The sequence below is a fragment of the Falco cherrug genome, chromosome 6 (genome assembly GCF_023634085.1).
Source record: "Falco cherrug isolate bFalChe1 chromosome 6, bFalChe1.pri, whole genome shotgun sequence".
Classification (NCBI taxonomy): domain Eukaryota; kingdom Metazoa; phylum Chordata; class Aves; order Falconiformes; family Falconidae; genus Falco; species Falco cherrug.
Genome location: NC_073702.1, coordinates 66941085 through 66964929, shown reverse-complemented (window position 1 = coordinate 66964929; position 23845 = coordinate 66941085). Strand labels below are relative to the sequence as shown.

The following is a 23845-nucleotide window of genomic DNA, read 5'->3' as shown; positions in this document are numbered from 1 at the left end:
CTGAACTGCAGAACTTAGAACAATGGAACTACACTGATTAAATCATAACCTATCAGCATGCTAGAACATACAAAGAAGAAATGCAGTAGAGAAACCATATAGTATTAGCAAATTAAACAAATGCTGAGAGAAAGCAATACAAAAATTCTCCCCCCCAACTCTGCATTATAAGGATAAAGCACGAAATTGTGCACACTATGTAACTTCAGTATCAAGCTATTTCCTACACATGCACAGGAAAACTTTCAGAGCTAAGCTAACATGGTCTTCAAGTAAAAAAAAACCACACATGCAATTCATCAGGATTAAAAAAACAAGGGCAAGAATCACATAACTGTTTCTCAAAAATGACCATAATATAACAAGCTTGGCTTCAGCTCTGTGGCAACAAGTTATATTGTACCAGAGCATTTTGGTAAGCTCTAGTAAGAGAGAGCAGTTAGTTCAATAAATAATACTCTCCATAAAAGGTGTCTTTATCTTACACTTTTAGTGCTGCCGGGAAAATTAATTTTCTTTAGCTGAAAAAATTATAGCCTCTCAATCCTGAAGCCATGAAGTCAATGTTATATTTGTTAGAAAATTGCATGAGTGTGTTCTTTAATTACTTTCTACAGAAAAAACTTATCATAAAATATCAGGTTGGTGTAAAGCTTCTGGTAGGTAGGGTTCTTGGCAACCAGCAACATGCTGGAAGCAATCTAGGACTGCAGGATAAAAATTACAGTGTGGAAGTTTCTGTTGAAATCAGTCCGAAAGTGATCAATAATGAATTGCAGAGTTAATAACCTACAGCTGGATACAAGGCAAGTCCCAGCCTGCCCCAGAATTTTTCTAGTCTTCACACAGAGTCTCCACTGCTGTTTCACATTTGGTTATACATTCTTAAAGTTTTCTTAGCCTTGAACAGAAAGCCTAGTTCCTGGATTTTCTTTTTTCATGGTGGAAAAGGAAAGGCTTAGAGCCAAGTTCTACAACATCACGGTAGATAGGACCCCAGACAGATCTTCTTAACATGCATGTGACAAATACTGGTAACTCACAGGGTCTGATCCTGTTCTCATCACTGATAAGGGCAGGACTCCACAGAGAGGAGTGGAGAAGAGATAACGCTCTTCCTCACAAACAAGGCAGGGAGGGGAATATTTAAAACGGTCTCCAGCAATCCTCTTGCTGTTTATTTTTACGATATTGTGTTATTGACCCTTTTCAAAAGGCAGCGTTTAGGAACAACGTCCACCTGAGAGCCTCACTTGGCTTAGCTGCATTCGTTACCCTGGCACCACGGGTACGGCTCGGCCAGCACAGCACCGAGACCGATGTCCTTTTGCTTCAAGCCCCCAGGTCTCCCGCTGCCGCCACGGGCCCCACCCACGGCCCCGCCGCTTCGGGGGTCCCGGACCGGGGTCCCGGTGCCCTCCCGCAGCCGGCTCGGGGTCGCAGGGGTCGCCCCTCTTCCCAGCGGGGGAGCGCTCCGCCGCCGCTCGCACCGCGGCTCTCCCCGAGGAAAAGGAAGGAGAACTCCGACTTTTTTTTTTTCTTTTAATTTGACCAGAGTAACCCATGGCACCGGCACTGCCGTCCCGGGGAGCTGGGCCCACACCCGCCCGGTCCCCCGGAGGGCGGCGGGCCGAGCCCACCCGCGGGCGGCGCGGCCCCTCCCCAGCCGGGGCTGCCCGGGCTCGCTTCTCTCGCACCCCGCCACCGCCCCGGGGCGGAGGCGCCGCCCGCCACCCACGGCTGCCCGGCGAGGTGCCGCGGCGGGCTGCGAGGCGGAGGCAGCACCCCTCGGGGCCACCCGCCCCACGGCCCCGCAGGAGAAGCCCGTCCCTCCCGAGGCGACCGCCGCGGGTGCGGGGCTGCTGCGGGAGGTCTCGGCGGAGCTGCTCTCCCGCCTCTCGCTCTCGGGCCGGCAGCGGGGAGGCGCCGAGCCGCTCCGGGACTCACCTGCGTGGGTAGGAGGAGGGCCAGGAGCAGGAGCCCCAAGCCGAGCCGTGCCGCCAGCGCCGTCCCCATGCCCGTCTGCTACTGCCCCGCTGCTACCGCTGCTCCTGCCGCTGTGGCTGCGGGCGAAAGGGATGCGCCGCTCGGCCGCGCCCGGCCTTTTTATGGCAGCGCGGGCTGCCGTGACGCCCCGCCGCGCCTTCCCCCTCCTCCTCCCCACACCTCTGCTCCCGCCCTCCGCCCGCCGCCCCCGCGGCCCTGAGGGCTCCGCTTCCCCTCCCCAGCGCCGGGCCGGGGCGCGGGGGCAGCTCCTGCGGGGCCGCGCTGCCGGCGCCGCGCTCGGGTCCCGCTGGCTGCTCGGCGGCTGCCCGGGCGCTTTGTCTCCCCTCGGTTAGGGCTTACGGGCGGTGGTGCCTTTGTCTGGTGCCGGCGGCGTGTGCGGGCATCGAGGGGCTGGCACGGCGCTGCAGAGGTTGCGTTGCAGTGACTCCGGAGAAACGTGTTTGTAAAAGCATCAGACTTTTTTATCCGCGCCCTCCCCGCCCCCCCAAAAAAATAATCATGAGTGAGTGAAGGAAAGGTAAAGGCTCTAAGTATTTCTGAACGAAGGGAACAGCAGATAAAAGGCCGAGGAGTTGAGATCCCGCCTTGCTCGGAGCTGCTTTACCACTAGTGCTAGGACTTCAGGCTGCAGGTTGCCATTTCAAGCAGTCTCTGGATCTAAATATTTGATCATTACCATTATTTCTTAAAGAGTAACAAACCTGTGGAACAGAAGGTTCTTCCAGCTGCAGCCTCTTTGTAGGTAAGGTTCCATCTCTGGCACAGTAAATACAGTAGTTACGTGGCATCTCCACCCTCAACAGACCAGGACAGTCGGCTGTGCCAGCACCTCACCGAATTGGTCAGGCATCTCAGTGCACAAAGTAACAAAAATGGTCTGTGTCCACTTTATAAACTACAAAAAGAGACACTGATGTGCTGATTTCATTGTGACAGTTATTTCCATTGAAAAGAAGAGGAAGATGTTTTGTTAGCTCAAACTAATAAATGGATTTTAAAATTGGGTACATTCATGTTTACGTCAGAGCAAAGTGTGAGGAGGTGTCCGAGCTCAGTGCTGCATAACTTGTTGGCCATCTCCAGGGGCAGGACAGCTCTTCCGAGGGTACTGCTAGAACTCAGTCCCAAAGCACAAGAAACATGGAGAGACACGCCGCAGACCCAGATGCTGGGACTTGTGTTAGGCGAGGATGTATCATTCTAAATCCATCCCCACATTATTTGCTTCAGAATGCCTGACAAAGCTGTAGTTACTTTGTTTTTGCAGGAATAAAGGTATTTGGTAAACTGTACCACCCAAGACACCAATCCTTATTCTATACCAAGATGGAGGATCTTCTGAGAGCTACACCAAGTCCAAAGCACTGATGAAGTAACATTTCCCTGGTTTTTTAATAAATCCTTGATCACAGTCAAATTCCAGTTCCTAACTATTAGAGGCATAGTCTATCTGTAGAGTAACTATGGCAATAGTCATCAATCTGAGGATCTTATGTCTTTGAATATTCACTGGTTGTCTGCTGAACGCTGGTTGCCAGAAGATGGGTTTATCATTATTATAGAGATGTAAGAAGAGAAAAAAGGAAACTGTGATGGACTTAAAACAAGAGAGGTGTGACAAAGCTGAAAACATTCCTGTCACTACTTTTCCTTGCAAAGAATTCCCTTTAGTTGTCACAGTTAAATGAAATCACAAATGGGAGGGAAGGTCACCTTTTCACTCAGTAGGCATGGCTAACGCTACAGAAAAGTGAAATTCCCTGTGAGAGAAGTCATGTGAATCGTAGCAATAAAATGAGGGCTCACACTATTCTGATGCCAGACCCCCTGGAGGAGATGCAAAAGGAAGGGAATCCAGTTAGGGCTCTACGCTAGCCAAAGCAAAGAATATTCTAGTGTAAAGCTGACAGAGATGGTTTCCATTATAATCTTTCCCACCTTGTCTGGGAGAAAACGAAGTGATACAGCTGTTGCATGATCCCATGGGGATCAAAGCTAGCTGTTTCAGGTTAAAGCAGCAGCTGAGACATGTTAATGTCAAAGCTGGGACAGATGAGAATGAGGGAACAACTCTCAGATGGCTTTTCCCATTCTCTCTACCCAGTGCATCTTAGCTGAGGTCTGGAACTGCACCTGTAAAAAATAAGGATGATGCACGGTTCTTGTAAGGTGACATGAACCAACACAGCATTATACAACTGCTCATTATTATTATGTAGTGTTAGCATTTTAACAAGTTTCAGCGAAAATGGGGATATCTTGCTAAAAATATTATTAACTCTGTTCCTTTCTATTTAAAAATAAATAAAAATGCAGAGGTTTTAAAACATTTGGCAGAAATTATAAATGGCTGAAACTATAAAACTATGTTAAATGTATGTTCTGAGGCCAAAAAACACACCTTTCTGAAATATTCCTGACATACTAAAGCAAATAAGGAAATGTACTAGCAGCACAAGAGAAGCGCTAAAAATATTTTATGCCCAAGGTTTTCTTTGAAACTTTTGTCATTGGAAATTATAATTATAATGCCTATGTTCCATTAGATTCCTACAACTAACTCTCCCCATTCAGGAAAGCTGCAATAGTCTTGATTCCTCCTGAACACATAAATCACCTGTGCTCCCAATTCCAAAATCTTTACTTTTTGCAGCTGACATCTATAATGAAGTCTGCAAAAGATGTATCTGAGCAAGAGACCAGAACCCAATATACGGATTTTTCTATGAGGCAAGAAGCACTGTAATTGAGTTGAGAACTGTACGAAGTGAAGCACTGCTATCTGGTGGCCAAAAGGCACTTCTGATTTTTTCTGTCAGAAAATACAATATACTCTCTCAACCAAACATACCTTGATAGTGTGCTCTAAGAGCTTTCATGTTGCTGAGATACAGTGTTAAATATTATTGTTAAATCCCCATTGTTCTGCTTTCTTTTTTTTTTTTTTTCTAGGTCAGAATAGTACTCAGCACCTCTCCCAGTTAAATGCATAATATCTGATGAGAAAGCTTAACAAAGAGAAGAGAAAACTACTTTGATCTTTTGAGTTAAATGTAAGTTCATCCATATATTCCACCAGTGACTTTTAAGTTGATTGAACTTTACAATAAGCATAACTTTCAGTCTAGTGTTCAGAAGCAAAACTTGTGCTGTTTTGTATAATGCATTATCAAATAAGATCAGCTAAAATGACTGGTAGAAAAAGAAAGTTAGCCATCTATAAAAGGAAGGAGAGAAATAGTCTCTAAGACACCTAAGTAATGTATTTAAATTTGGACAACTTTAGCAAAATAAGTGTTGTCACTTTTTTTTTTTTTTTGAGTGAAATTCATGGGAACTAATTTTGACTTAACCATTAATTTACTCCTGCATTTTAGCTGCCAATCTTTATCAATCTAAACTTAAATATTTTAGGAGCATCAGCTGCCAATGAGAATCACTGGATCCTGTATTCCCAACCTAATCTTCATCCCTCTGGCTGTGCATAGACTAGAACTTACTAGACCTTGTGGCTCGTTGCAGGGCCTTCATCCATCTCAAGCTCATGCTAGAGTGCACTGCAGCTCTCAGTACTCACCTGGGTCCTATTATGAATTATTTTAGTTAATACCCATCTGTGAACATGTTATGCATTCGTATATTAGAACCTGACCTTTTTTCAAAGGACAACTTTGAAGAGAGAAATCCAACTTTGCAGTGTCTATCGACTAGCCCATATGTGGTGATCTACGCTGACACCATCTGTTGATAAGTTCCTTTGATGTCCATATTGCCATATGGGTTTTGCCTTGAGAAACTCACAGGTCACTATTTCCTAATATATAGGAACACTATTTTTTCATAAGCTAGGCTGGCCCTTCTCTTGCTACTTGTTTAGCAGAAAGGACGTATTGTGCAGCAGCATCAAAGCTCCAGCCATGTAATCAAAAATTGCTGGCTTTTTTTGAAGCATCCTTCCTTACAGTTGCACATTCACTATCAGTGCAGAACAAGACTGAAATACTGATGGGAGCTGACTGGTTGGAACAGATTTTAGGCAACAGGACAAAGCTTTTTGGCGTGTGTCTTGGGTAAGAACTCGAAATATATATTGAGGGTTACATTCTCTTTTCCAGTGGAGGGTTTATATTAAATTTAAGTTAGTAGAGCTTCTAATGGAAGGAATGGTTGGTGGTACTGTAAATCTCCACTTGGTAATAAATGTTGATTGGGTTCCACTATACGTGTCTTCAGACATGGGCCTTGTTGCTATAATCCAGACCCTCCTTACACCAGGATTCCAGCAGTGCCACTGTTTCCCTTCAATGTCAATCTGAGGCAAAAAGCATCAGGCTGCTTAATTAGAGGTATATAGTTATGGAAGTAAACAAAGCCACAATTTCTAGCCTGGAAGTTTGAGCAGAAGTGAAAGCGTGATTCCAGAACTACTGTCAAGAAGAAATGTTTAAGAGCTGCTGCCCTCATACCCATGGATCTTTTGGCTACTGGGTGGACTTCAAGGGATGGTGTCAGCTTACACAGATAGGTGTGGCTTCAGATCTGCTGGAAAGCACACCTTTCTCCCTTAGTCAAACAAACTCTTGGGTGACATCAATAGAAACAAATTAAATGGTAGCAGAGCCTGTTCTTTGGCCTTGAGGCCAACTGACGTGTCTAGCTGCATCCATACTATTAAACTCTCCTAGCTTCCAGAAAATGGAGGCTGAATCTAAGCTGCCTATAGGTAGTAGTTGTCCCTGGCCTGGGCCAACCCCTGAATCATGCTCAGGAATTGTTTGAGATCATGCTATTTGGTATGGGACAAAACCAAGACAGAGCTTTCCTTCGGCTCATGAGGCATAATGTCAGATAACAGGCCTATAGACATGAAGAGGTAAAAATTATCAAAGCTCATTTTCTCCATCTTCTGATTTGACGCAGGTTTAAATATAATTCTCAGACAAAATCCATGAAGGGTGGTTCACAGCCCATAGGCTTCCTGTTTCTTTGCCAAACTATCTTTGCAGAATATTTATCTTAATACAGAGTCTTCTTTGCTGCAAATTTAAAGTAATGATTCATTACATCGGCATAGTAAAGCACACAGATAGTAATGATGGCTAGATTTGTAACAAAGTGTTTACCAGCTGAAAATGTATGAGGCACTTTGCTTTGAGAGCAGAAAGGAAGGGTTGTGTGACAGCAGCCATCAACATCTAAGTGAGTCTCCCTGGAAACCCTTAATAGAAAAAGGGAAACCAGCACTTCTATGATGTCATTAATCTCATTTCTACATAGACATCTGAAACAGAATAATCACATCCTGAAGATACCTAGGTCTTTTCACTGACTATCAAAAGAGTGTAGATGTTTAGCTCAGACATTTGCCACTATATTTTCCTTATTTTGAGGAACAGGTTGAGTTCCTTCGTAGGATATGTATGCATTTTTGTCGCTTCCCTTTGTACTTCATTAGATCATGTTGCCCAAAGTAGCACACTCCACTCTGCTGCAGCAGCAGCAGCTTCATAATGTTTGTGGTCTGATGCAATTTTGAGATTATCTTGCTCCATTTCTTGAACAATAGTGCAACGTTAGCACTTTTACCAGCTCCTTGAATTTTCTTTCTTTGATAATACTTATTACTAATTGCAATTAGTGCAGCCAAGTTCTTCTCACCATTAGCTTGAGCCCTAGCTCTGTAACTCCAATTTCTCCCACTGGATATGATATTCTGCATTACCTCACTTACCAGTGGATGCAAAGTTAGTTATCCTGATATTATACTGCTGCTTCATTCTGTGTCTTTCCAAACAAATGAAAAAATGTTCACTGAAAATCCTTACTAGTCATTTTAACCATCATCATTAGTTTATGACTGTTGGGATTTCTTCTATCCTTGACACATTTCAATACTTATGTTTTTAGCCCTGCCTACCAAACATTTGATTTTTTTCTGGAAACAGTAGCAGTCTTTATCTTCTCTTGAGAAGTGTTGAAAATCTGTATTTCACAATTTGAATCTAGTATTCTTCCATTTCCCTTTTTTGTTTGTTGCTTGCTTATTTTTTATCTTTACTTTAGTGCCTTCTCTTTGCCACTAGACAGGGCAGATTTTTACCCACAGTTATCAAAAAGATAGTCTATATAAAAAAAGGACTGCCTTACGGAGCACTCACTTTCAGAATTCATTCCTAGTCATGACTGCCGCATGGCATCCTGAGAAGCTTATTCTTTTGTAACTTTTCTAGCTAATTTCTAGTTTGGGTATGGGACAGGCAGAGATAACAAGGTAATGCGAATGACTCATGGAGAACTCTGATAAACAGGAACAGAAAAGGTGAAACTGTTTATTTTAAAAGATGAAATAAGAAAAAATGTGATTCAAAGGTGTATAAATAGACAAGTTCTAGAAGGTAGATCAGCTCTTCTTCCATTTCATAATAGAAAAAAGGCCTAGCCTAGGATTTGAGAAGATGAACTGCTCAAAGGAAACGTATCATGTATCACCAGGAGTGTTAAAACTTCATGTATCTTTTAGATGGTGAACTGTTTCTCACAGGGTATCATTAGGCAAGGTGCAGAGATAGAGTCGTCACCTAGTGATGAGAACATCCAGAGTTTAAATTGCAAGTGTTGCAAGGACACACTTCCTTGGGAGACAGACCATCCCAGATCTTGCTACTATGTGGTTTACACATTCTATCCCTCCCTATTGCACCTTTATTTATATTATTTCTTTCTTTACATCAAAGCTTTATATCAAAATTTTATATCAAAATACAGATATATTTTTCTTTCTTAATGCTGTAACATTTATAAATGCTAACCAAGGCAACTTTGTCCTTTAGCCACAATGGAAGCTGAAGTACTTTAAACAGCTTTTTTTCTCCTTTAAAAAGCAAACCTCACACAAAACATAATCTAAAAAAAGAAAACTTTAATTGTACACAGATGGAGGAACAATCTAAATTTCCTCATTGGAAATCAATTATGTTAGACTTCCATGCATATATCTTGAATTAGTTACTATCAATTAGAGAAGATAACATTTTATTCTAATAGTAAAGCCATTAATCTGAGGAGAATACAGAGGAAACACAGAAGTAAACAAATAATTCAAACTAATTAACATTTGCTCGTGGAATGTGTAGTTTTATGGCTAATAAGTAAGGTTTGAATAACAAATGTTTAATTGATTGCTTTTGCTTTTTATTGCATTTGTCACCCACTGTTACCAGTAGCTCGATAAATCTTATAACAGCAGCCAAGACCAGCAGGACCTTAGCATGTTCACTACAGAATGAATGAAAGCCTGGAAGCCTGTCTTAGGGAAGAGCACATTAATTTTTCCTACCAAAAATTGTTGTGTTTTAGACAATTGGCACAAAAGAAAGGGAGGGAAAACCAAACAAAAAAATCTCATTGCAAACCTCTCACCAAACTGGGGATTTGAAGGATTAGCAGTGAAACTGTGGAGAATTTATTTTCCATGTAGCTGGATTGGATACCAGGCTGACTGAAGGAAGTTACTCACTGTTTTCCTCCCATTTGCTTAACTACTGTTGTAACACTGATTTTCTCTGGCAAGGCAGCCATGTATTTCTGGTTTAGGTGGGTCACCATGCTCTGACTTATTAGGGTGGCCTCTATCAGCTTCTCCAGCACTAGTCAGAGCAGTCTGCACTGCCCATCTCCATTTTCTTTCTCATTATGGCTCAACGTAGCTTCTACTGTAAAAGAGAATAGGCAGACAAAAGCCAAATTAGTCAGGTAGTGAAAAGGATGAGGGGGAAAAAAGTTACACTTTAGCAAGGGCCTATATCTTCATCTATTAAAGAAATATAAAACAATACCTGAAACTCATCCACCTTACTTTACTCATCTAATTATCCATTGTGAGTTTTCAAGGAATAAGTAGGCGGCAAGCAAAGGTACTTTGTGAGACCTTGCTCACTTCTGGAAAGGGATTCCATGTGCAGGATGCCAGTGTGACTACAAGAAAAAGTGGACAGAAGTTCATAATGTGGTTGTTATTGCAAGAGATGAACTGGCAACACAGACAGTTGGTAAGTAGAGATGAAGCCAAGTTTCAGTGTGCATGGGGGCTGGACACATTAAAAGTATCTTAAAGAGCATAAACCCCATGGTTTATAGTAAAAATGGCAGAGTAGATGCTATAGGTAAATGTGTGAGAAAGAAAAACCAGTTTAGAGCAGCGTGCCAACTGAAAAGGCAGTACTGGAAGGGCTAGAAAAGGAGCTTCTGCTGCATGAAAGCTTAATTTCCAGAGTCAGCCTTTAGAGAAAGAAATGGTAGGATTATTTGGTCACAGACTGGATGCAAGTAACAAGCTAGAGGAATTGGCTCCAGACTATGGAATAAGAAAAGAGAACATCTCAGCACTTACAATAGGTGTGACACTGGAAGAGATTAATTAGCAGTCAGGGAGCTTTAGCTCATTATTCAAATTAATATGGACAAACTTAAAGGTGATGCTCACAAGAGGACACTGTGCTTTCCCAGGCTGCATGAATATGAATTGAACACTGTCTAGTCACCTTCTCAGTACACTTTGAAATAAGCAGTGTCATTTAAAAGCTGTGTGGTTCCAACAAGGTAATGCTGATGCTAAATCTGCAGTGACAAGTAATCTGGTGAGATGTGCATTGCAGGATGTTAGAGCTACTCACCGGGCTAGAATGGCCACATGGTGCTCTTGACTCTATTTTGAGATGCAGCAAGCGTCAGAAGATCTGCTGCTGTCACTTGACCAACTTGCAGGAAAATAAAGGTAACAAAAAACCCTAGGCAGTGGGGAGAGAATTCCCAATTACAGATTCCAACATACAAGTCACAAGATATTAAGAAGTTTTCCTCTGAGCTATCCAAACTAAAAGACTAATCTCCTTGTGAATGGATCATAGTGAGTATATTGAAATAACAGAAAATGAAAACCGTAAGCAGGAGAGGAATTGCCCTTCCTAGACAGAAGATGCTAGACAGAAGATGACTCCACTTGGGGGGGGGGGGGGGGGCGGGGAAAAATTTATAAAAATAATTCTATTACAATAACCATGGGAAGAAGAATACATCTTGGTCAGACTAATTTCTCACCCAGACTTCAAAAGGATACATAGACCACCACTCTTCTGCCAGAGATGAATGATCAGTGGTTTCAACCAAAGCTGAAACTTTTGACTGTATGTTGCTGAGGTGTCATACGATTTACAAAAATAAAAAGCTTCAAATTGCCTGAAAGCAGCTTAAAGAACAGCCTTGTCACATACGTGTCTAACTACCCCGTGTTGGAGCAAAGCCTCTGGAGAGCGCAGCCTGGCAGCTTTGCGAGGGAGCTATTCGCTGCCATCTAATGGTAAACTGGAAGAAGAGAAAAATTAGATATTGGTTTTCACCCCTCGGAACGTTTTGGTTGCAATTACAATTTGATATAGTTAAAACAGGAATAATGAACATTAACTTCATCGTTGCCTTTTTGGCCATTACAAATGCATTTAATGTCCCAGGTTGGAAGTTGTCAAGACCTCACAACTGGAGCACAAATCTTAAAGACGATCACAGCCCTTCTTACTATGTGGCATGGAGGGAATCTGATGACAAGGAGACTGGAGTGACACTGAAGCTCCTCTACAGTATAGGGCTGAATGAATCCTGTCAAAAACCTTGGTAAGCATCTTCTTTTGTGACTGAGATATAATAGAAACATGATGTACCTTCTAACTACTGCAACTAGAACAATGGCCCACGTAGGTGGACTAGAAAATGAAGCAAGCATGACAGAAGTGGTGTCTCTGTTTGCGATTGTGCAATGATGAGATAAATCAGATGCACGATGCCTGTTGATGACATCCAAGTTACATTTCCTCTCTGATGGAGAGGGACCTGTCTGAGCACTGCATTATTAACCTTCTGCAAACTGCAAGGCCTGCAGGAAAGGATACCCAATGGTGAATTGATCACTTTCTGGTTTTTAAGGTGTTGCTATATTATCATATTTGAAGAACATAAAAGACAGAGTGACTTTAGGCATGTTCTTTACCTTGCCTTTCAATATGAAGATGCAATAAGGATATATAATGCCAGACTAACCTAGAAAAGCACTAACACATACTTTTGTTTACTAAGAGTAAGTTATCTTTCCTTTTAGCAAAGTTAGAGTGTGACTTTAATCCTGCATGAGACCTAAGAGCTCTGAAAAGAATAGGGTGTATGGAAAGCTGGGGGTGGGGTGGATGGGAGGTGTTGGGTTTTGGGTGTGGGTTTTTCTGCCACAGAGGAGGTAGCATTTCTGCTCAAGGAATCCTCACCGTTCGGACCTTCATTTCTGTTCTGACTCACTATGTGCCACTATGAATGCAAGAACGTTACTCTTACCAGCTGTATTTTTGCCTCAAAAAAGATGTATGTTTATTTTTTAGACACAAGGTGGGGTGGGGGGAAGTGCTAAAAAGCTAACAGCTATATTCCCAAGAGAAATTGATCAGAATCCTACAGAACTGGACACTGGAACATTCAACATACACAAAGACATAAAGATGTTCACAGCTTCCTTCCCAGTGAGGTTTCTAAAGAGAGAAAACAGCTTTGCTAAGGAATTGCTCCATTACAAAATATCCCTGACATAAAAACCTCTCATTCAAATGTTTTATGACAAAGTTTATACAGGGTTAAAATTAAGCAATCACTTATAATGTCTGTACTAATTGCACAACTGCTGTGCACCGGTAGCTCCACAGTTGCACCACTTGCCGTATTTGCTGGTGATTTTCCAAGGGAGGATCAGTCTGCTGAGTGAGGTGACGGGCATTTTAAAGCAGAACTTTAAAGCTGAGAAGCAATTTCATTTGTCAAAATTAACCTGAACAGTGTACAGCCGTTTACATCAGGACAAAATGCTGCCAACCTGCTGGGGCTGCATTTTGTACCCGTTTTGTATGGATGCAGAGAGTTCCCCAAAGGCTGAGCCACCAGAGCATTCAGAAGCACCAAGAGAGGTGTGCTGGTGCGTGGCAGAGAGAAAGCTGGGAGAAGGCAGTTGGAAGGATGGGCCTCTCCTAGTTTCTGAGCTCCGAAGGAAAGGGATTATGAATTACCACCAGTAACAGAGGTGCAGAGTGAAAGAGTGAGATAAAATGGGAACGAAAGTAGCAGAGATAAGGACAGGGGAAACCCAGGCCACAATGGGATTTGGATTAGATTGTTATGGTGACCAAGCCTTTCAAATTAATCTGTGGTCAGAGAAAACCTCAGCATCTGCTGGAGTCATGTCCCCAGTGAGAGAATTCCACTGTCTTCTGGTTTGGGCATCTGGGCAGAGCCTGAGGGGCTGAAAACACGGGTTGGCCCTCGGCACTGAGGGCCGGGAGGCCTGAAGCAAAGTACTTCAGCAGGTATTGCAAAGGGAGTGATGAAAGGCATGTAAAATCAAGACGATACGAAAAGTATTAACATAACCACTCCCGAGTGTTTGGAGTGTGAGAGCCGGGGAGCAGGCCGAGCGGTGAGGGGGGGCAGGGCCCTGCCCGCCGCGGGGGATGCTGCCCAGGCACCCCCGCAGGCAAGCCCGCGGTCTGCCGGGCCCTGCCGAAAGCAGCGTACGCTGGAAGAGCCAACACCGGAAAAAACAACGATGGGGAATCAGCTCGGCCGCATCCCGGTGGGGCGGGAGAGCGGCGGTGGCGGGATAAGGGGCTCCGGCGGCTCCTCCCGGGGACCTCCCGCCGCGGGGCTGAGGAGCGGGCGGCAGCGCTGCCGCCTCAGCCCGGCACCCTCCCAGCTCCCTCCGGCCGCCGCGCTCAAACCGGCGGGCAGGGGGCGGCGAGAAGGGAAGAGCCACCCACCTCGCCCGCAGCCGGTCCGCCGGGAGCCGGCCCCGGTAGAGGGCGCCGAGCCCAGGCTGAGGCGGCTCCGCTGTGGCCTGCGAGCGGCGGCGCGGGGACGGCAGCGGCAGGCCCGGGCCCCAGGCGCCTGGAGGAGCCAGGTAATCGCGCCTCGGCCGCGGGCCCCGGGCCCCGCCGGGCCTCCCCGCGCGGGGGCGGGCGCCGGCCGGCCTCTGCTGGGGCAGCGGGCAGAGAAGCCGGGGCTCCCCGGGCGCTCCGGCCCGCGGCGGGCCCGGCACCGGAGGGCCCTACCGGCGGGCCAGGGCCCGTCCCTGGGGCTGGGGCGGGGTGGCCTGCGGGCCCCCACCGCACGCCGCGGAGGCTGGCGTCGGCTTGGCCACCTGCTTTTGAACGGGCTTCCAGCCTCCCGCCGCGCCCGGCCTCGCATCCCCCGGGCGGGCCGGCCTACCCGCGCCCGGGCTCCGTGAGGGGAAGCGGCCGCCGGGGGCGCTGCTGGCCCCGGGCAGGGGCTGCCGTGGCGCCCAACGCGGAGCAAAGATCGAGCGCCAAAATAAGTAATTACAGTTGTTTACACTTTCAAATAACTCCTCTAGGAATTTGTCCCCCAACTGAGGAGAGGCGTAAGTCTTCAGCGAGGACTGCACCAGCCTAAATTTTAAACCATGTGTTATATATTTTAAGTTCACATATTTAAATACAGAAAGCCGAGGGAGGTGTGGTTGGTTTTATTTGGACGGTAACTGACTCGTTGATCAGGGCTTTTTGCGGGCCACAAAAAGTGCCTCATTCAGATTTCGGCCGAGTTCACTTGGATGTGGGGAAAACAAACCCTAGTTTTGTGAAGAAACGCTCGTTTCCACACTTCCAAGGCCATAATAAAAGCCAGTGCCCCACCTAGCTAGGAAGGACTGTAAATCAATTTCTAAGAGAGCTGAAAGACATTTGGGGTTTTTGGGGGGTGTTTTCACCTGCTTTTCCCAGGCTAGAGATTGCTCCAGAAGGCAGTAGTACTGGGAAGCTAGCACATGAGAGGGTTGTTGCTGGTGTCCGTCCTGTTGGGGTACATGGAGGAGTGTTCCTTCTCCTGAACGCTAGCACAATGCTGATTCCCATTCAGAGAAGTGGGAGAACGTTGTGCAGCATTCTGCCATGTGGGAGTGTTGTGGTCTGAGCAGAAGCTGAAGTCAAGCAGCTTTTGACTCTTCTGGGCTTACTTGCTTGCAGTATTGAGCAAGCTGCTTTTATTGAGAGTGAGTGATAATAAATGTAGGTCTCCCTGTGGTTTTTATAACATAGTTAACTTCATTTCTGTTTATTTTGTGAATTGTATTTCAGATGTAGGGAGGAAAATGCCACAAATGTGTTGGACAGTTAATATTAAACACCAGAAAAGGAATTACGAAGGGAGTATTCCGCTGGGGGTTTTAGTGTTTGTTTTTCATGTGGTGTTTTAGCTCTTTGTAATGGTGGATAGCGTAGGAGAAGGGCAGATCCTAAAGTCAATATAGCCTTGTGCTTTTAGATGATGTACTGCTCTGTGGGGAACAAGATAATAATCTTTGCGGTAACTATTATGCCATACCTGGAGAAATCCTTCCAATAGTCAGAGCAGTTGCTAATTTTTACATATGAATGTTTGTTTTATTTTAGGGTATGCTATGACTGGCTTCAGACTCCCCGTCACTACTTTTAGAAAACTAAATGTCTGGTTTGGACTGTGGGAGAAATTCCCCTCTAATAAACTGTATCCCTCTTGGAGGAGAAGTGTATTCTGTAGCTGTCAAGCAAGCACAGTAAACTACAGAAGATGTTTCAGTTTTTCCCCAGTAAAACTCTGTGCACTAAAACTTTCCCCAGAGTATATCTCTGTACTTTCTCTGCGGAACAAAAGTAACAAAAGCTCTAAAAGGAGCAGACAAACCGTACAAGAAGAAGAGGAAGAAGAGGATGAAGATGAAGGGGAAAGCAATTGGGAAGATGAATTTGAAAATGACCCAAATGTAGTAAAAGATTACAAGGATCTTGAAAAAGTAGTGCAGTCTCTTCGATACGATGTGATCATGAAAGCTGGTCTAGACATTGCAAGAAAGTAAGTAAGGAAGAAACAACCTGCTGATGAGAAAGATGTGATGCATCTAAAATTTGAGGTTTGATACCCTTTTGTTGCTGGAATAACTCAGTATGTGAGTTTTCTTTGGGTGTAGCTGTCTTGACTGTCTAAAAATATGTTTCGGTTGTATGGGTGTTCTCGTTTGTTTTACCCTACCTCCCTTGAAAGAGCCTATTTTCTGCTTTTCACTGTCTGCGATATTTCTAAGATTGCTGTGGAGGCATTTTCTATCAGCCACTATTCATTTAAAATGAAGAAAATGCAAAATACTGTACTAAGTAATACAAAAATATCTAATCTGAGATTGAGGGAGTAAAGTATATGCTACATAATGGCTGTAGAAATAGGAGACGGTAAGTATAAACCTAACATACCAGGTGAACCAGGTTAATGTGCAGTCTATAAATATATCACAATGTTTGATCTAATGCAACCTGCAGAAGCCTTATATTGCAGTGTTGTTAGAACAGAGTATTAGTATAGCAATCACTTAAAAATTATTAAACTGGGCGGTGCAGGAAAGGGGACATTATTCGTTGGATATTCAGGGGACAGGCCTTTAGAAATGACTTTTTATTGCTTGCACCTGTGGCACAGAGCAGCTATACTCTATTCCTTTAATATCTATGAAAGACTTTTTCTTTAATTCCAGTTCAAGTCTCTCCTGACCTTAAATAAAGGTATCCTTTCTGCGCAAATTAGAGTTGTGGAAATGTGCCTTGCACATGAATGGTGTTCTTGTGTATCTGCAAAGAAACAATTGCATTTGGTCTGCTGCACATTGTAAATGCAATAAAACCTTGTTTTTCTTCAGTAAAGTAGAAGATGCATTCTACCATAATGAACTCAGGCTGAATGGAGAAAAACTATGGAAGAAAAGTAGAACTGTAAGACTTTTTAAAATTTAAATCTTTTTGTAAAGTGTAAGAAAATAACTAAGGCATGACCTCTTCTCCCTAAATCGCTCTGCAAAGGTGAATGAATAGCGTTGCTAACACCACTTCCAGCTTTGTGTGTGTGTGTGACTGTGATTCCCTGGGTAAGACATTATTATCCCCTAGGGGAGACAGGAGACTTGTGTTCTTAGAGTAAAATCTAAGGCTGAAAGTCAGGAGGAAGGCAGACGGCAGCAAGGGCAGAAGTTTCCAAGTTGCTGAAGGAAATGAATGATATATATGCAAGGTTGATGGAGTAGGAATTATTACATCTGAGATATTGATGGAGCAGGCACATGATTAAAGAAAAAGAGAAAGTTTGATGATGGAAAGGGATTGAAATTGGGGTAGCTCAGGACATGTTATTGTACCTGTAATAGAGCACACAGGAACGCAGTTAGGAGAAGAGCCAGAAGGGTTGCAGCCCATACTCTTTTACAGCAGAGCTCACCAGAATGGTGACATATTTGTATGCACCCCTTCTGTGAGGGTGATCCTAGGTGGTGTCATCAAAGGACAATAGGAAAAAAAGGTTTAGTACCCAATCCCTTAAAGTTAAGGCTAGTTTTTGATAGGCATACTGCTTTTGTGACACTTGAAAGGAGCACAAGCAGTTGAAGAGTGCTCTGGTTTTTAAAACACTTTAAACTGTTTTAAAGGCAGGAGGGAGAACTTTGCATTTTGCTGTTTTGTGTCAGCGTTGATAAAAAAAAGATTGGCAGGAAACACCCTTCAGGAAAAAAAAATACCACGTTACACCTTTTTCACTGAGTTAGGTGTTGGTTGTAGAACAGGAAGGGTAAAGCTCTTGGCGGAGAAAGTTGTGAGATTTAATTGCCTGTTGCCAGGGCTTGCCTAGATGTTCATAGCTGGAGGATCTATAGTCAGTCGGTCTAGTATTGCTTGCCTTCCTCTGCTGCTGTGAGATAAGGATATTAAACGGAACGAAAGGAACAAAATTAAAATTGGACGTAGACTGTGGGGATTTGTTTTCCCCAGGGAATGTTAATAATCACTCATCTTCTCTTTCTGTTTCCAGGTGAAAGTTGGTGACACCCTGGATCTCATAGTAGGTGAAGATAAAGAAACAGGAACTGCTGTAGTTATGCGGGTAGTCTTTAAAAAAGTATCTAACAAAACCGAAAGTGAAAAATACAAAGTAATTTTGAGGCGCTGGAAAAACTTAAAGGTGCCCAAACAGGATGTACTTAAGTAACAGTGGGTTGCATGTGGCCCTGTAAGATTTTTGCAGAAAACCATTATTTGTTGTTAAATATGAATTTTGGTTAAACAAAATTACAGTACCCTTTTTTAAGGGCTTGTGTCAGAATATTAGCTCCCTCTGCTGTGTACATCAATATTCATACAATAAGCCTGTCATTTTTTGCTGTTAGTTTTCTTTCATGGTACTGTGGGATAAAAGAACCAACCCTTACGTTTCCAGGCAGTTCCCTTACAGATGTTAGAAATAATGAACCAATAAAGACTAATTTGATCAGTGTTTAATTGCTGTCTAATTTTGTTCATTGGAAAGGTTACATTAAAGCTGACAGTACCACAAGCAGAACTGCTTTCTTAGTTTTCTCTCTAGATTCGTGAAATAGTTAGGGATGATAGGGATAAAACCCCCAGTTATGTAAAATTGCTTCCTCTTTCATTATTGGTTTGGTCTTGGTTAAGAATACCAACTCTGTGCTTCTGTACGCTCCTGCTATACCAAGAATACAGAAGGATACTGATTGCAGCTGTGTATTTCTAAGCAGGAATCCTCACGGTGCCACAGAATGAATGATGGCAGTGATTGCTCTCAGGGAGAAGGCAGATCAGGGAGGATATGCATGTAGTACTGCTGATTTTTAGTATTTAAGTAGCCGTGCAGAGCAAAAATGAAATGTTGGCTTGTCACATATTCATTTCAGTGTGGCATTTAAGAGAATATTTAATACTTGGGTGATGTAAAGATCCAAGCAAAGGTCAGACCATACTGTGGTGAAAAGCTCACGTCTGTCTTACTACAGGAAAATACTGTCAACTTAGGACAGGCATCTTTGGAGTAACTGTTCACACTTGAAAACATTACAACAGGGGTCCTCAAACTTTTTAACCAGGGGGCCGGCGTGCGGATGCAGTGGCAGGCAGTCATCTGCGGCTGCTTGGTTTTCCCCCCCAACCCCCGGCGGGGGGGGCTGTAAATACCAGGGGCCGGATTGAGGACCCTGGGGGGCTGTAGTTTGAAGACCCCTGCGTTACAACCTATCCGTCTCCCAACACAAGCAACTTGTGTGAACTGTGGCACAGGCAGAGATTTTATTCTATGTGTTTAGACAGCCACAAGCAGGTGTGTGTGTGTAGGACAACTGGCCAGTAGGAGCAGCTAGCTACTGCTCGTCCAGTCCATGGTCTGCTCCCTACCTGCTCTGGAGAGCCCAGAGGGAAGAAGAGAGTAGGCAGCAGGAGCATATTCCAGGACACTTTTTCTTTGGTGTTCCTGAAATCTAAATGCACTGGCAAGGAACTGTTGCTCACAAAGCAGACCTAGTGCTCTGGTTAAGCATCAGACTATGAGGTAAGCATAAAAGCTCTGGGAAAGCGATGACTGGTTTTCACTGCATAAATTGTCTCCGAGGTGAGAGGAAGCGATACTGCTCACCTGGTCAGGAGTGCATGGGAACTGTTGGGCTCAATTGCCAACAGTTACTTGATGACTGTTTAAGCAGGCTGTACCTGCTGCTGTCTGTAGCCTTAAAAGTGGTGGCTACTGTGTGTGGGATTTAAAGTAATTTCTAGCTTTCTTTAGGCATAACTAAAATCTGTGCTGTTTTGGGCTTTTTTTTATGAATGTGTAGATGCTTAAAGATGCAGATATATGTGTAGTTAATATTTTAAAGGCATAGTGACCTTTTAAAAACATTGGTTCTTGAGAAGACATGATCCTGGAAAGCTTTCCTAGGGGATTTTGGTGATCCTTATACTGCAGACGTTAAGGAATTCAGCATAGCAAGCACCCAGAGGAACATGGCAGGCTGTACTTTCATTGCGGGCTTTGCTGTCTCCACCGTCTTTGTTGGAGCTTGCACCAAGTGCTATGGAAATAAAGAGATGAGCTGCATCCTCTGCTCCCCCATCCCACCTACCATTGCTATTGTAAGTGGCTCCCATAATCTCCAGGGTCACCGAGAGAAACAAGTAGAAAGATGTAAAGCAGGGGTCCTCAAACTACGGCCCGTGGGCTGGATACAGTCTCCCAGGGTCCTCAATCCGGGCCCCCTCACCGGGGGTTGGGGGGGAACCAAGCAGCCGCAGATGACTGCCTGCCACTGCATCCATGCACCAGCCCCCTGGTTAAAAAGTTTGAGGACCCCTGATGTGGAGGAATGAAACTGGGTTAATTAACATTGATAATATACAGCTGTGAGCTGGCTTCAGGGGTGGTAGGCTGGCTGATGGGATAAGGTGCAGCTGTGGCTGGTTCTGTGAAGTAGTTGAATAGCTCTAAGGGGTATGGAAGAGGAGCACTGGATGAAGAGAGATCTGGAAGAAGCGGAGGAAGAAGAGAGAGTGCCCTGGATGGAGACAAGAATGATGCCGCAGAGGCAAGAAGCAGAGGGACCAGCCTGAAGAGTATGAAGAAGCAGCATGAACAGTAGATGAACTGTTGAAACCTTGTGGGGGATTGGTGGCTGTGCTGGGGCAAGGTGTGGGAGCCACTTACTGAAGTTAACCTGGTATGGGATGGTAAAAGCCTTGTTGCAGCCGGCTAGTTTTGAGAGTGCTGTGACAGAAAGATGTGTTATGAGCAATATGTCAGTGAGCTCCAGTTGCTGGTCAGTGACCAGTTGTTACCTAAGTGCTTGTCAGAATGTGGTCACACTGCCTGCCGCCTCCAGCAGCAGTAGCTTACACACCAGCGCTTATAGGGCCAGAATAGGACCCCATCCATGAGCCCCAGGAATGCTTTGGGGCTTGGGGATAGCCAAGGTACAGACATGAAGGAATTAAGTTTCTGAAAGAGTCTGTTCTGTGCAAGATAAAAACAGTTAACAACAAAAAAAGCCAACGTCTGCCTGGCATCCAAGATGGGCAAGAAAGCTGCATCCCTGAAAGCCAATGACTTAAGACAGAGCACTGGCAGGGTAACTTCTTGAGCTGCACAGAATATGAATACAGTATTAGGCCAGAGCCATAGATTTTAACTTCTGCAAAAGTCTATTGGGAAGTAAAGTAGACAAGAGCTTGCCCTTTCCTAATGATGACAGAGACCTTTTACCAGTCTGTAGTGACAGAACAAGGGGCATTGGTTTTAAACCAGAAGAGGGTAGATTTAGATTGGTTATAAAGAAGCAATTTTTTATTATGAAGGTGGTAAGACACTGGAACAGGTTGCCCAGAGAAGCTGTGGATGCCCCATCCCTCAAGTGTTCAAGGCCAGGCTGGATGGGGTTTGGAGCAACCTGGTCTGGTGAATGATGTCCCTGCTGATGGCAGGGGGTGTGGACTAGGTGATCTTTAAAGGTCCCTTCCAACCCAAACCATTGTGTTATTCCGTGACTGCTACCAAAACCAGGTCTTCACTGACAGATGGAAGGTAGAAGCGGGCTTTGATTGGTTTAAGTGTTGATCCACTAGCGGTATCCGCACAGTAAAGGAAACCAAAGGCAGGCTTTCTAATGAAGTGATGGCTGGGAGCACCCTCTGTGGATTCAGGATTGAAATAGTTGGAGAGAGAACTGTACCCATTGGCTTCAGGAAAAAAAAGCTTCAGCCACAGGCAGGGTGATCTCGGAGGGAAACTATGACAGCAGGAAGGTGAGTAGCTGTTCCACTTAGCTACATTGATCAGTGCTGGATAAGCTTCTCTGTATTGATCAGACCTTTTTATTGGGGCCAGATGCTGCTGAGCAGGTTGCGCTTGTTTCTGCAGCCTTCAAACATTTGGACTGTGAGCTAAAGAAGGACAAGGCTTGGTTAATGACTGATGTGTGTGCCAGGTGAGCAGAGCCTGTATGAGTTCTCAGAGGTGTAGGAACAGGCACATCACAGCCACAGTTTTTGCCGGACATTCAGGTGGCTTTTAGACAAAGTAGGCTCACATAGAATGTGTGTATGTAAAGGACACCTAAACTTATTCGGGAATCGTCTGTGCATCTTCCCTTTATCAGCTGGGAATGGAAGGTGATGGAGTTCATCTGATAACATGGTCAGGTGTCTGGTCAAAGGACACGTCAAAGTAGTAAGAAGTGGTCAAACAGAAGTTTTAATGATCTTCCTAAAACGGAGACTGCCACTAATCAAGTACAAAATTGCTACTGCCACTGACTGCTGAGTGGTGGGAGACATATACATGCTTTTCCTTCTGCTCAAGAGTTCTGGGTACGGACAGTGAATGGGTAAATGATCATCGCTTCTGCCCTTCTCTCACTGCTGTAATGAATTTCCTGCTCCAGGATACAGGCATCTGCATGGTGGAGGAACTACATGAAAGGGCTTCCTCGCAAAGATACTGCCGAGAGGTCATAAAGGATAGTTTGGACGGCTTGACACGTGACTAAGTTCACTGGAGGCTGCCGAGATGACTGTGCTGTCCCAGCTACGTCTGCATTAACCACGGACGAATCCAACCTTATGCTGGCTGCCAGGCGTGGAGCCCAGAATGGCCACCATCCCTGCCCTTGCACAGAGGGATAACCTGATCTAGAATTTGCCTGGTCCTGTAAGAGGCAGGCACCGTCAGGTTGTGGGTACAGGACCCAGCTGTCACTGCACAGCACCCAGCGTTATCTGACAGCTTTGCATGTTCCACCTGCTGCAGGAGCAACGTTACATGCTGCAGCACCTGCTGCATGTGGGCCAGCCTGCGTTATGGAGCAGGGTGCGGGAGAATCCTGTGAAGGAATATTGGGGAATTGCTTACACAGGAGCTGGACTCAGGTCTAGCAGAAGAGTCAGCCTGGGCAACTAAAGCAGGCACATACTGACACTCCTGAACGGGTTCTGAGTTCTTGCTGCCTACAGATCAACGTGGAGGGGGATTACACTCTGACTCCTTTGGCCCCCAAAATAATAGGTAGTTCTTGTTTCCTTAGAACAGAAAAGCATCAAAGTGTTTCTGGGTTTTATTTGTTGTTGTTTTTTTTTTCTGTAATGGCACATCAGAACAGGACAGCCTACCTTCAGCGCTTACCAAATTACAGCACCCAACCGCCTGTGCAGGCCAGCTGCAGTGGCCATTCTATGATAGCATGTGGGGAAAGGAATGCAAAAGGGGGATGCGTGGGAGCCCTGCAAATCTGAGTAATGCTGAAGCCAAAATTCTTGTTTCCAGTACTTCAGCATTCAACGTATATATAGACAAGCACTTCAAGGAGACCCTGGTTTTTTTTTTAATTCTTGGAACAAGAGAGATAGAGAGCAAGAGACAAGGGAGAGCATTACATGACATAAACCCAAACTCTAGGTTTTATACGAGGGATCAAATCACACATGTAGGATGTGATCCTATTGAGTGATTCGTTCCTGCTGCTGACAGGTACCTCTGGATTTTTCTTTTTCAGGAAACGTTTGTAGACCTTGCTAACACATGACCTTACCAGCTAACCAAAGTGGTACAGTCCTCAAAGTGTTAACATTAAAGGAATATTTTGACTCCCAGAGAAGTGAGCACTAACACACAAGACTACAAAATGCCTCTGGAAACAATCACAAACAACTGTTTTGCCATAATGAAATTTGTGAAAGAAACTGGGAATGATTACTTGACATTGGGGGTGGGGAGATACTAATTAGCCGTTTTCCTCCAGTCTTCACTAATCACAATTTGTTTCCATCTATTAACACAAAGTTTAGTGTGACTGGACACGTGGTGATTTTGCCCACTTTTTGGCTATTACAGCTCTTCACTTCCTGCAAGAATCAAAGTTCTTCTTTCTGAATTGTTAATGAAAGAAAAATGTTCA

The 23845-nt window shown here is 44.5% G+C and overlaps 1 protein-coding gene across 1 annotated transcript; it reads left to right on the top strand.

The window, feature by feature from the left end:
* The first annotated feature begins 13828 nt into the window (after nt 1-13828).
* Nucleotides 13829-18398, top strand: MTRES1 (mitochondrial transcription rescue factor 1). Its single transcript, XM_055713553.1, has 4 exons — nt 13829-13987; nt 15498-15936; nt 16772-16844; nt 17932-18398. Exons 2-4 carry the CDS (start codon nt 15506-15508, stop codon nt 18106-18108), a joined length of 681 nt encoding a protein of 226 aa, XP_055569528.1. The 5' UTR covers nt 13829-13987; nt 15498-15505; the 3' UTR covers nt 18109-18398.
* The last annotated feature ends 5447 nt before the right edge of the window (nt 18399-23845 follow it).

Bases quoted from the DNA above. Each gene is read 5' to 3' on its own strand.
- MTRES1 (XM_055713553.1), top strand. From the start codon at position 15,506: ATGACTGGCTTCAGACTCCCCGTCACTACTTTTAGAAAACTAAATGTC. The intron at 15,937-16,771 runs GTAAGTAAGGAA...GTTTTTCTTCAG, and splicing joins GGTCTAGACATTGCAAGAAA to TAAAGTAGAAGATGCATTCT. The intron at 16,845-17,931 runs GTAAGACTTTTT...TTCTGTTTCCAG, and splicing joins TATGGAAGAAAAGTAGAACT to GTGAAAGTTGGTGACACCCT.